The 13,285-nt window shown below is 39.8% G+C and overlaps 1 protein-coding gene across 1 annotated transcript; it reads left to right on the top strand.

Moving 5' to 3' along the window:
• Positions 1-4,422: 4,422 nt before the first annotated feature.
• LOC114355028 (macrophage mannose receptor 1-like) lies at positions 4,423-12,892 on the top strand. Its single transcript, XM_028307681.1, has 6 exons — positions 4,423-4,536; positions 4,938-5,069; positions 5,678-5,812; positions 6,261-6,458; positions 11,468-11,701; positions 12,572-12,892. Exons 1-6 carry the CDS (start codon positions 4,452-4,454, stop codon positions 12,772-12,774), a joined length of 987 nt encoding a protein of 328 aa, XP_028163482.1. The 5' UTR covers positions 4,423-4,451; the 3' UTR covers positions 12,775-12,892.
• Positions 12,893-13,285: the final 393 nt, after the last annotated feature.

Raw genomic sequence — 13,285 nt, 5'->3', positions numbered from 1 at the left:
GGTTGAAGCATTACGGGACTATTCCCACCTCTCGTTCCCACCGCTGCAACTCCTGTGTAGCTAGGATCTACAGCTTGACCGCCAATTATAACCCAACCAGTGAAAGTCAAGTTTGTCCCGGGGGAAAGTTAAGCTGTCATTGGACCCGCAAGGAAATTATTGTAGGTACTTGGCGATAGGAATATTGATTATGAAGCGACAATTACCGAACGGCGAAAGGTGGATTGGCCTTACTCAAGGAACGCGAAATTGGCGCCTGCTTAAAGATTACTAATATGTTTGATTGCGGATTTGCTCATTTAATTCTGTAGGCGTTGAGATATCGAAATAGTAAATACTGTGATGTCTCCGCCTTGGAGACGTAAATAAAAGTTGTTTCTATTTGAAGATACTGTCTTTTATTTTCGATTAAACACAGAGCTTACAAGATTGCCTATCGCCATTTTGTCTGGCGTATCAAGAAGAAAGAATCTCGGATACACATCCTGAATAATGCTTTTAAACTAGCTACGTTTGGATACGCGCTTATAATAACAAATTAAATACCGATATAAAATAACGATACATAACATATACTCCCCTCTTACAATTCCAATCAGTACTTATAAATCTAACTTAACAGGAGGTCTCCGGACTCTCTGTGAACGGACTACAGGAACTGGAGAATTGCCTGGTACATTTTTATCCTTAGTTACATTTGTTGGGGAATGAATATTATCACTATTTAACTTTAAATCTTCTACAGTTCTACCCGAGGAAACAATTGGAGATGCCTGAATTGTTTTCTCGTTTACAGGAATTGAAACATTTTCTGAAATAATACTAGACTCTTTTTCACTATTAAAGTTATCATTACATTTAATTAAAGGTAAAGTTTGAGAATCTATGGAATCATTAATATCTTTACTTTCTGAAGGTACAGAACGAATAATCTGATTTAAGTGTCTTTTCCAAATTAAACCTTCATTTAAAACTTTACACAAGTATGTTCTCTTTCCTAATACCTCATCGATAACACATTTAGTAAAAACTTTCTTATTAGGGTTTCTGTAATCTCTACAATAAACATATTCCCCTTCCTCAAACGATTCCTCTCTTCTACTTAAGTTCCCTTCCTTGTACATACAATTACTTTCCTCCTTGCCGCTTATGTTCTTGTATACCTTGTTGACTGCTCTGTGGTTGCTCGCGATTGCTGACTCCTTGTTTAGCGCCACTTCGAGTAACTCCTTCAGGGACTTTTGTGAATCCTCCTCACAAAGTCTATCCTGCACAGGCCCTGGCCTCAGACCTGTCACCAGTTTATATTTGACAATGGCTTCCATGCTGCTGGCTGGAAAATTGCAATCTGTCGATGCCTCACGAATTCGAGAATAGAATTTCGCCACACTCTCGCCGTCATCTTGTCGAAGCCTATCGAACTCAATCACCTTTCTGTAGTGAGAGATGCGAGGTTTAAAGCGAAGTTTGAGTGCATCTTCGATTTGCTTGTAGGTTTTGGTAGATGGTAAATCTGGGTGCAGAACGTTCTTCAATGTTTTGTAGACTTCTTCATGCAAACTTACAAGTAAAGATGCCACTTTTCTTTCTTCAGGGATAGCATTTGCTTCGAAATATTGCTCCATGCGTTCCAAGAAACATGTTATGTCCTCACCCTCCTCGTAGGGTTTCAAGTTGTGGCCTATGCCGCCTTGGCCGCCGATAAATGTTTTGCTCGTCGCCATATTTGTGATGTCTCCGCCTTGGAGACGTAAATAAAAGTTGTTTCTATTTGAAGATACTGTCTTTTATTTTCGATTAAACACAGAGCTTACAAGATTGCCTATCGCCATTTTGTCTGGCGTATCAAGAAGAAAGAATCTCGGATACACATCCTGAATAATGCTTTTAAACTAGCTACGTTTGGATACGCGCTTATAATAACAAATTAAATACCGATATAAAATAACGATACATAACAAATACATAATTACATTTTAGCCTTAAAAGCTATGAGCTCCAAGACGTGGTATATGAAGGTAGCAGTTAGTAGCAACTGTTGGTTAAAAACAAACTCTTTCAACTAGCGCAGTTTGTTCTCGCTGGATAGGTGACCAGCCATTCTGATGCTAGGATGGCGCATCACCTAAGAAAGTAGATTATTTTCTTTAAATCGAGGGTAGCAACTATTTAACGATTAGTAGCAACTATAGTCTGGTCCGTGAGCACGTAGAATTTTGTCCAATGACCCCAAGCTACCCATCCTTATCGCTCGCGCGTAATTATATTGCTGTCGCGACTGTGCGACGGGCGCCCGCAGTGAGTGTGCGAGCATGACAGCAACATAATTACGCACGAGCGATAAGGATGGGTAGCTTGGGGTCATTGGACAAAATTCTACGTGCTCCCGGACCAGACTATAGTAGCAACTGGGAAGCAACTTTCAATATTTGTTTCGTTGTAAAATATGGGTAGTGACCGTCCATTCTGATGCACACGTGGTTAGTTATATTACACTCACTGACTGAAACCAAACAATTATTTATCTATGCATAACGAACCTAAGAAATGGATCATTATCATAAGGTCATTTAGTCTCCACTACACAAGCACGCCTCTCTCTAATTCTAAAAGAAGCAAATGGAAGAGTGGGAGTGACTCTAGCCTCTACTTAATTTCTGCCGGAACCACAAACAAACAAATAAATAAATTTTACTAATATTATAAATGCGAAAGTTTGTATAGATGTTTGGATGTTAATATTATGAAGTTTGTTACTCTTTCACGCAAAAAGTACTAAACGGATTTTGATTAAACTTTACAGTATTATTGTTTATTATAACTCAGAACACCAGGTGCGATTGCGGTCAAATGCCTTGTCTACCATAAAAAAATAAAAAATAAAATAGGCTATAATATAACGATCTGTAACAAACTAAATTTCACGCGGGTGAAGCCGCGGGCAAACGCTAGTTGTTCATAAAACAAGGTTAAGGTTAAAATTATGAATAAAAGCGTTTGTTTTATGATCTTATTAATTAAATCCCGAGTGTGTCCTCCGCTTAACTCCGAGTACTTATTGCAAACTCGCAAATTAACGTTGTTTTCTGCGTGCGTGAAAATTAATGAATCAAAATTGTAATTCCCAGTTTATTGTTGTAGGCCGGAGTGTTCCTGTTTATCTCGACTTGTACAAAGGCAACAGGAAATAATTAATTTGTTAAGGGCGCGTCTACAGTAAACGGCAATACGCAGAATTCCCACGGCAATCCAGTAATACAGAATCCCGCAGGTCGCGTGAATACACGTTGTGTATTTGAAATTTGAATTACATATAACGGATCGTTTTTTTTTGCGGGACACTGCATTCGGGATGTTCGTGTGAACGTCAATATTAAATGAATACTACAAAACGGGGTCCTGCATAAAACAGTTTCTGAAAAAAACGGGATGTCACCGTGGGATCAAACAAGCCCTTAGGGATCTACTACATGTGCTTCCTTTAAATAGACTTCGGACGCAGGTTGGCCGTAGTAAGGACAATCTGTTCAGGTGGGGTTTCTTGGATGGCTCAAACTTGGAGTGCATGACATGTGTGGTTTCATTCCTCGTCGACGTAGCACTTGATGTCCTGCCTTGCGTGCGCTTTCTGTACGCAGAAAGATTTAATAAATGCTACTGACAACGCCACTCTTGTAGCGGAGTTTTGGGCTGACACTGTATAGGCACAGAATAATAATAAGTTGGTTAGGTTTGTTGTCGATAGGACAACAAGAAGAAGAGGGCTTATTATATTATTAATAACTATGAGTGATTGTTAACTTTTACGACAAAATACAAGAGAATTAGTGTAAATAAATTAATAAACATGATGAAGCGGTGGCAGGGCAAGTATTTGGAACGAGCATCTATGGAATGAGACTCTACAATAATCTACTTAATCATCATCATCATCATTTCAGCCATAGGACGTCCACTGCTGAACATAGGTATAGGCCTCCCCAGATGATTTTCATAATGACCGGTTGGCAGCCTGTATCTCTCTCTCTACTTTACTTAATACCTCTACAATCTACATAATAAGAATTTGAATTTGTTAGTTCCACTACCTATTATGTGTTCATCTTCTACCCAAATATAAACTTAATATAAAAAGATCAAGTTAATTTAGAAACCGGGTCTAACTCCTATACTTTTTACGAACAGTCAAAACGTGAATTCCTCATAGATTCTGTATGGCTATGACGTCATCAGGTAGCTCAATAAATTATTAATTTCACAGTCACTAAAATTGTATTTAACAGCCAATTGAAAAAAATGTTTCGAAGCGGATTAATTTGTTTTGCAGTGTTAACGAGGTCTGCTGGGAATCCGGGGATTCCCGTGATTAAAACCAATTGGTATAATGTTTATTTGAGAATCAATTGAAGCAATATAAAGTAAAGTTCGTCTCGGCGCGCGCGCATTTAACAATGTTTGGTGTTGTAGCAAATATGCTGGTGCGCATATTTTTCATCGCGATTTTTACATACACAGCTAATGGATCTAAGTTACCGGGTAAGTCTTCTAATTAATCATTAATATTTTATTTTATTTTCAGCCACAGGATATCGCTGAACATACCTAGATATCAGATTTTAAACTTTCGCGTTCCATTTCAATTAAAATAGTAAATAAACGTCGCATGCATGCATATGAAATTGCCCTTTTGATGGAGACGTTATTGGAAGGCATATTTTATACATACAAAAAATTTCCTTTTTTGACACAACAAGGGTGAAGAATGAGACAATATTTAGCTATGAAATATAAGTAGACGACAGACGTATTAATTCTGCCGGCTGTAGAGCAGATAAAGTACCAAAATTATAAAAGTTAGTAGGTACCAATTTTATTTATCAAGCTGTAGATGTGTAATTTTGTGTTTTAAACTGTTTCTATTATTCGAATGATGTCAGATTCAGGAGAGCCCGCGGACAAAAGCACGTTCCGTTTGGACTACCAGTACTACCCGCAGGCGGACGGCTGGCTGAAGCTGCACCGCATCCCTGCGCGTTTCAGAGACGCTCGCCTCGCTTGCTACCATGAAGGTGAGGATCCGTAAAGCACTGAGAGCCAGACTTTCGTTATTTGGCACGGGTGGTACACCCCCAAGAATGGTCTAGTGCCCCCCCAGCTATGATACTAATCGACATGGCATACTAGGGGTCAAAAAAGAACCCTAGATACGATGACAACATAGGTTGCTGCCCTAAAATGTTTGCCTAGGGGTTGGAACGATCAAAACTTTTTGGCTTATGAGGATATAAATATCAGCTTCTATGGTATAACGTACGTAGAGTTACAGTTTAATGAATATACCGAAAAGCTAGCCAATTTGGACCTTTCCAACCACTTGCCAGAAAATAATTTTAGGGTAGCTGCCAAAGCCGCGATGGCGAAAGTTCATGATGGTCCGAACGGTAAGAACGATTCTTGCCTGTGTTGGGAGCATGCGCTGACAAACTTTCAGCTTTTATAAAATAGCGAAGGTCTGGCGTTTATGGGCACTTTTTTATAGCTCTGGGTACCGGTCCAATACTTCTGCCATAACCCAAATCTCTTCCAGCTCACGTTACCACAGTGTTTAGCTTAATGCCAATAGAAGTCAGGATTAATAAACATATTTTTTTAATAAATTAATGTTGGCATTCTTCAGGTGCGCACTTGGCGTCTCCAATAACTGAAGACTTGGCCATGGTGTTGAGCAACTTGGCTCAAGAAGCGAAATTGTCGTCAATACACACCGGTTTCTACTCTTTGGCGTCGGTGCAGGATTACTACTCTGGAGAAGGTAAGAGACTTTTGCGATTCGCTGTGACGGAACATTTAATAAAGGATTTAAACTCGATGCTGCGTTATGCGTTCAGGTTAAAGTGAACACAGCCCACAATGCGTAATGTACGAATATAATGTTGTTGGATGTTAAGTTATCATTGGGATTCGCAAGAAGGTAGAAGTCAAGAAACAGATTACAAATAAACCCTCGATTTAAAAATTCAGACAGAGTGATAGAGCTTTATATTTATAAATTAATTATTGTATCCATGATTTTTGATCATTTGATCAAAAATCATGGATACAATAGAATAACTCGAAATACATGTAATTTTCGTCGAGTAGTAAATATTGATAGTGGGATGTTTTTCCACCACATGGTTATATTTTTTTCCACATTACAATGAGTATAATTAATAATATTCAATATTACATTATTTATAAAAACATAATTATTATTTCAGGAGTCAAATTTAACGACCTTTCGTTTTTGAAGTGGGCAGACGGTGAGCCCAATAACGTGGGTAATTCGGAGCGCTGTCTCTCGATGACGTCACTAGGCACAATGGCCGACTCCAATGAAGACACTGTTCGCCCTTTCTTCTGCTACAAGAAGAAGACCGGCTATACAACTATGAACGAATGCGGGTATCACGATAAACGTAAGTACGAGAAAGAGATTTTGCTTGTCACACCTAACTTTTGAGAATAAATTTTAGGGCCTCGTTCAACCTCTCTATGTCAAGTNTAAAAAATACTAGTTGGATCAAGTATTTTAAAAATTGGAATAGGTGCCACTTAGTACTGTAAAATACCTAGTGTGTGGATCTGTTCTAGTAAATACGTCTCATCTCTAATTCGTAGATAATACCGGTATTGCCTATAACCGTCAATTTTCAGCCATAAACATGATTTACAGGCCATAGAGTAACGTTTTATGATATGAGAATGATGCATTAATCAATTTATGTGTTTATCATCGCAGTTTATCACAAGGTACATAGTTAGGTAATTTTAAAGCTATCGACAGATAAAGCTTTATGGGTTACATTCTGCCTTCCAATTCCAAAAATCGCTTAGGTAAGTATGAAAAAATTAAGGCTAACAACATTAAAACATGTTCAATGATAAAAGAAATATTGAAAAAATTAAGGCTAACAACATTAAAACATGTTCAATGATAAAAAAAATATTGAAAAAATTAAGGCTAACAACATTAAAACATGTTCATTGATAAAAGAAATATTGAAAAATTCATTGAATAAAAGCAGCATTAAATATAAAAAAATGTTTTCTTTACGTAACTCGATTAAGTTACTGATTCTGAGTCACTAGTAAAAAATTGGATACTGATTGCAAAGTCACCCTGTATATTGTGTATATGCATCCACATGCCAAAATCCGCATCACAGGAAAAAGGCACTTTTTATGTATTTTCAGTAGGTACCCGTATACTCAAAAGATTATTCCGCCCTTACTTTATATTCCGTAGAGCCAGAACGGAAGCCATAAGTTATCTTTGCCTGCTCATGACTGTTTGGGGTCTGTCCTAGAGGTGGGCGCCACGCCGGCGCGCCGCCGCCGCCGCGAATTTTTTCACGCCGCCGCCGCCGACGACCATTTGAAACGCCGACGAACATACTGTACAAACTATTTGAAATTTATTCCTCTCCTGTACTGTACTAATTTGTGTTTCAAACGCAGAAGAACTATTTTTTTATTGACTTGAGCGGCTATTTCTAGTTCAATAAAGTCCTAGTATCACTGCGACCGGTACCGATCTATTGTGATCGCCGCTATTTTCCTTAAAGTTCGCCTCCGAGTCCTGCATCCATTAGGAATTGCAGTATCTTTTGGGGGGCGATATGTTTTACATCTTGTGGGCTTAGGATGTGTTTGCCCAGGTGTAAGCTCCGCTTGCGCATCAAAGGTCCGCAGTCCGTGAGAATGTGTAGTGGCGTTTCATCTGCCTCTTGGCACATCCTGCACGTTCTTGATTCGGACAGTCCCATAGTGGACAAGTGCTTGTTTAAGCTGCTGTGTCCAGTGAAGGCTCGAACTGAGATGCGCATTTTGATCCTACTCAGTCCTATGATCTGCTTAGAGCATTTTCGGTCATAGGCAAAAGCCTATATAAGAGCTTTGGAATGAGTTAATCCTAGCGTGTCTGACCATGCCTAAAAGGATTTGTTTAAATAGATGTTCTCCAGGGTCATTCGAGCGAGACTTTTGAGAATGCCACAAAAGGGTTCTGGACCATATTGTGTTCCCTCCGCTCCCGCTCTGGCCATTTCGTCGGCATTTTCATTGTCCACGATTCCCGCGTGACCTGGAACCCATCTCAGCGTTACTCTGTTACGTTTTCCTAGGGTATTCAGTCGACTCATGCAGTTTTCTACCAACTTTGAGGTGATTAAGTTGGAGTTTAAGGCCATCAGCGCGGCCTGACTGTCTGAGTTAATGTAAATTATGTGATTGGCATATTTTTTTCGCAGGTTAGCTTCCGCACATTCAATAATGGCGTAGCCTTCTGAAAGATAGAGGCAAATTTACCCAGGCTTTGAGAAAGCCTAAGCTTCGGCTGCTCTCCATACACGCCAAAGCCTACGTTAGAGCCCATTTTTGACCCATCAGTAAACCATATAACAGAAGAACTAACTGTAATATTTATTCTTTAATGCCATATAAATTGTACACAAGGCGAACTTAATGCCATTGATATACTAATAATTGATTGAATACCTTAATACTAACTATATTAACAGTTAATCAAGTACATTATTCAAGTTACTGCTTGGTCTAGTAAATAATTGATCGCAAGAGGCGCCGGTCCCTCTTGCTGTCAAGAAAAAAATCCCCGCCTCCTTTGGCAGATAACCCACACTATTGGAATATACTTTAAGCGAATCACTCACACAGAGATTGGCAAATATGTCTCGGAATGCAAATGGGTACCACAACCTCTGGAAGGCAACAAAGTACCTCCCTCAAAGTGTTCTCTGCTTATTAGGTCCGGTAATACATGAGTGCGAACTGACAAGAAAAATCTCAGACCTTTGCTACATGACACGCCGGTTTATTTAAACCCATTGACACGGATAATCCAAAAAATCCACAATTCAATCAAAACAATTAATAAGATCAAGCATTGGACTTGATCCGAGACTTGCAGCTATGCCTGCCTTTGACTCCTACTGATGATGCTGATTCATCCGACCGATTTCGGTCATGGTGACCACTTCGACTTAGCTGTCTTAGCGGCGCTGGTGCGCCCGAAGATGGCTTACATAGCCGATCTTCGCGGCAAACTCCTCGCACGCTGAGAGTAATTACCCGCCACCAACATAATTGTAGTGAATGGCGGCAGATGGACGGGATTTACCTACATCATCGCGTTTTGCGCCGAGTTCAGTTGTGCGTTGCTCGTTGAATTCGCGGACACGCGAAGGTACTGTGCTGCCAAACCTTCCCATTGTGATTTGAGAGGGCTCATTTTGCATCTTTTCGTATGCTGCTTCTGGATATATTTGTACTTGACTATCTGAGGAGTTGACCGCCATGTTTCCGCTTACCCTCCTCAAGTTCAAAGTAGAAGATTGATTCCTACTACGCTAATTGAGGACGAAAGACGCAGGAGGACAAAGTGACTGACATAGCCCACAGAATCGCTAAAATCAAGTGGCAGTGGGCGGGCCACATATCTCATAGAGCTGATGGCCGCTGGGGCAGTAAAGTTTTTGAGTGGCAACCACGAGCCGGAAGACGTAGCGTGGGCAGGCCTCCCACTAGGTGGACCGACGATTTGGGGAAGGTCACAGGAAGTGCCTGGATGCGAGCGGCACAGGACGTCTTTCGGCTGAAACGAAAGAACTGACGCTAAGAGAGATGGCTAAGCTAAAGAAATAGCCAAAATGGACCCTCGTAAAGCACTTGCATTTCATCTGATCACCATGAAGTCCATGGTCTTGACAATGACCACACTGAGTGAGAAGAACCTCGGAAGTCTCTTAACTTTGGAAATTATCCATAAGGCTGGCAAGTCGCCTAACGAATTCTCTTATCGCTCCATTAATCTGACATTTGTATTGTTAAATTTATATCATTCTTGCTCGTTTATTCCCTTGCCTAAGTATGACAAATGTAATATAGTATACCCGACCATAAATTTTGGCAGAAACCATACCAACCATAATCAGTACAATGTTTGAAAAAGAAAGAATCCTGTACGTCTGCTTTCGCTGCGGCTTCAGCTGGGTTTATCATAAAGGACTACTCTTTGAAATTAAAAAGTACCTTCTAGCACACTTCTACTACCTGCTGATGGATTCTTATCTCAGTGACAGACAGTTTTAAATCAAACTCGGTGACAAAATATTCTCTTTTTAGCTGCAGAGCTGGAGTACCCCAGGACTCTGTATTTGGTCCGATACTCTATAACATCTGCTAGTAAAGTAGCCCAGACACCAGAAAGCTGCGGCATTCCTCAAATGTAACTGTGATCTTAAAGTGACTAGACTTTTGCAATGTCAGCTGCTTGGCTGACCAAGTGGCGCATGTAATTAAGCCCCGATGTCTCACCATATTATGATTTAAGACGTGAAACTTATCCTCCGGCCAATCTAGACCTCGACACATTGCTGCAATCAACCTGCATTAAAATCCTGGACCGTAGGATGACATGGAAAGACCATAAATATAAATAAAACAGAACTGAATATAATATTCCACCGACAGTCAGCTAATCCAACATTAACTATGTGCCTCCAAAGAGCTCAAAAATACATGTTAAGGGTACTTTTATCGGCACATTGGTACGCTCGCCTTTAGGAAATACACGAGAACCTGATCTCAGCCAAACCCGCTATCCAAATATCAAAGTATCTATGATCAAGAGAGCTAATTTACTAGGGTAAACCACTGCTTTAGTGGCTCAAACCCCAACCAACTGCAAATCACCTGATTAGTCTTGACGATAGATACTAAAAAAGCAGATTAAAAAAAAAATACCTAATGAACAAAGGTCAAACAAGGTCACGCCGCCGACGCCGCCGCCGCCGAGGTCAAAAAGTCGGCGCGCCGCCGCCGGCCAATTTTATATCGGCGCCCACCTCTAATGTCAAGTAGGCTACTCGTTGCTTAGGCTGGGTTTCACCATCTTACTTTAACTTTGACAAACGTCGAAAATCTGTCAAAATCCATACAAAAAACTCCGGTTATCGTTTTAGTTACTGTCAAAGTTAGGTGGTGCCACTCAGCCTTAAAGTTACTGTTAAGTATAACACTGACAAGAACTTGCTAATAGTATTAATCAAGAAGTCGTGAAAGAGGCCCTAATTATATTATATTCGGTCGGTAAATACTCGCACATATTAATTAAAGTAATAATGTAAGCCACCATCGGATTGAAATGGATATCTGATAATACTCTGGTCCGCGAGCACGTAGAATTTTGTCCAATGAACCCAAGCTACCCATTCTTATCGCTCGCGCGTAATTATGTTGCTATCGCGCTCACACACTCACTGCGGGTGCCAGTCGCACAGTCGCGACAGCAATATAATTACTCGCGAGCGATAAGGATGGGTAGCTAGGGGTCATTGGACAAAATTCTACGTGCTCACGGACCGAGCTTTAAGAAAGCCATTGAAATAAATAATGTTTGTTTGTCTAGAGTACCAAGTGGACGACAACACCGGCCATTGTTACAAGTTCCACCTGCAAAAAGCAGCTTGGCATAAAGCCTTGTCGATATGCGGCGCAGAGGGCGGCACCTTGGCCGTCATCAACAGCGGCGCGGAAGCCAAGGTCATCAATGACTTGGCCGTTCAGAAAAACTATTCCGAATGGGTCCTCTTGGGATTCTACAATCCGTTTGATCAGCCAGGCTACTGGTGGACTGTGGATGGTAATTATAATCATTATTAGCCATAGTCTTCATGACATTAAAATAAGTTCAGCTATTTTTATAAATACAAAAAATATTTCCCATCTCAATACTCAATAAGTTTATTGCTTCCATTATAGGACTGTCGATAAACGACATAATTTGACAGGGCAATGTTAGATAGCATTATTACTGACTCCTACCTTTTTATTTTTAGTTGGTCGCAAGATAGTAACTTATTAATAGTATCAGGCATTACTTTGCGAAAATCCATAGTTAGATACCTAATAAAAAGATAAAATAGCTTAAAATTTCCGCTTAGATGGTTAGCTCAATTTCAATATTCTTTTGTTGAGCCAAAGTTGCCCTCTAGAGCTAAATATAGTAACTCGCATCTACCGGTACATAACAACAAATAAGTGTGTGTGCAAAACTTCTGTGTAAATTACTACTTATTTATAAACCAGCTTGACATTTAAATACGTTTTTAGTCGTACTAACTGCGCGTTGTATGTTATTGCGACCGGTTTGACCGGTCATTTTTCTATTTTTGGTGTACTCATTTGTATTTGGTAACATTGCTTGTATGTGTTCGTTCATCAAATAATTATATGAATGTACTTGAATTTGGTTATTCATACCGTTAGATAAATTCCTGGGAATTAGTGGTGACTGAGTTTGTTCCGGCGTTTCTTCTCAGCACTTGCCATAATTATGTTTGTATCGAAGCGCTGGTAGGGCCCAAAAGATAAGGAGACATGTAAAGTGCCCCATAAGGGCTACCTTTTCTTTTTTATTATTTACTATATTATTTTGACGTTCATAAGTGCCACTTGTGGTCTAAACTGAATAAAAATTTTTGATTTTGATTTTTTGTTTCTTTGATTTCAGGACATACGAGCTTAGAAGAAGCTGGATACGCCAATTGGCTCAAGGGCGAGCCAAACGATTTGTACGGACCGGAGTACTGCGGCACCTTTAGGCCCATACCGGAGGCCGGCGCCTTCCCAGGCCTTAACGACTTCAGTTGTAATATCGAAATACCCTTCGTTTGTGAGATACCGCCTTTAAATAAGGAGCTTAAGAAGGAATAGACTAACCTGAAATAATTTTTCACCTAAAAACTGTAGGACTATGTATTTTACTTTTGATATAAAATACTTTTATAATGATAATTGTATTAATTATACGTTATTTAGGAAATTGGGTAGTTTTGCTTCCATTATTTATTGACCATCAACCGATAATTCTAAAGCACAAGTTCCTTAACCCTAGATAGTAGATAGCTAACCTCCGTCGATTCGACGGGCATTGAAAAGAAATAACGTTGTAACTTCAACTCAGTGGCCGGGAAGTCAAAGTTAGATAGTGGAACTCAGCCATAGTCTAACTAATGTGCTGTCGTCTATACCTACGTCATTCAATCCCACCACCAATAAGCAACAACACTCACCGAACAGGACAGGATCTGTCGTGATTGGTCTCCTGATACGTAGTGAAGAGTTCTCCACGGTCTTAATAGCTGCACTGACTCTAACTGTAATAAAGAAATTTGGAAAATTGTAAATAAAACTAGAAAAGGTCAGACAACTAAAAATAAACGAT

Source organism: Ostrinia furnacalis, unplaced genomic scaffold (assembly GCF_004193835.3).
Source record: "Ostrinia furnacalis isolate ACB-3 unplaced genomic scaffold, ASM419383v2 OfSCF2311, whole genome shotgun sequence".
In the NCBI taxonomy this organism is placed as follows: Eukaryota; Metazoa; Arthropoda; class Insecta; order Lepidoptera; family Crambidae; genus Ostrinia; species Ostrinia furnacalis.
This window is presented reverse-complemented; position numbering and strand designations above follow the sequence as displayed.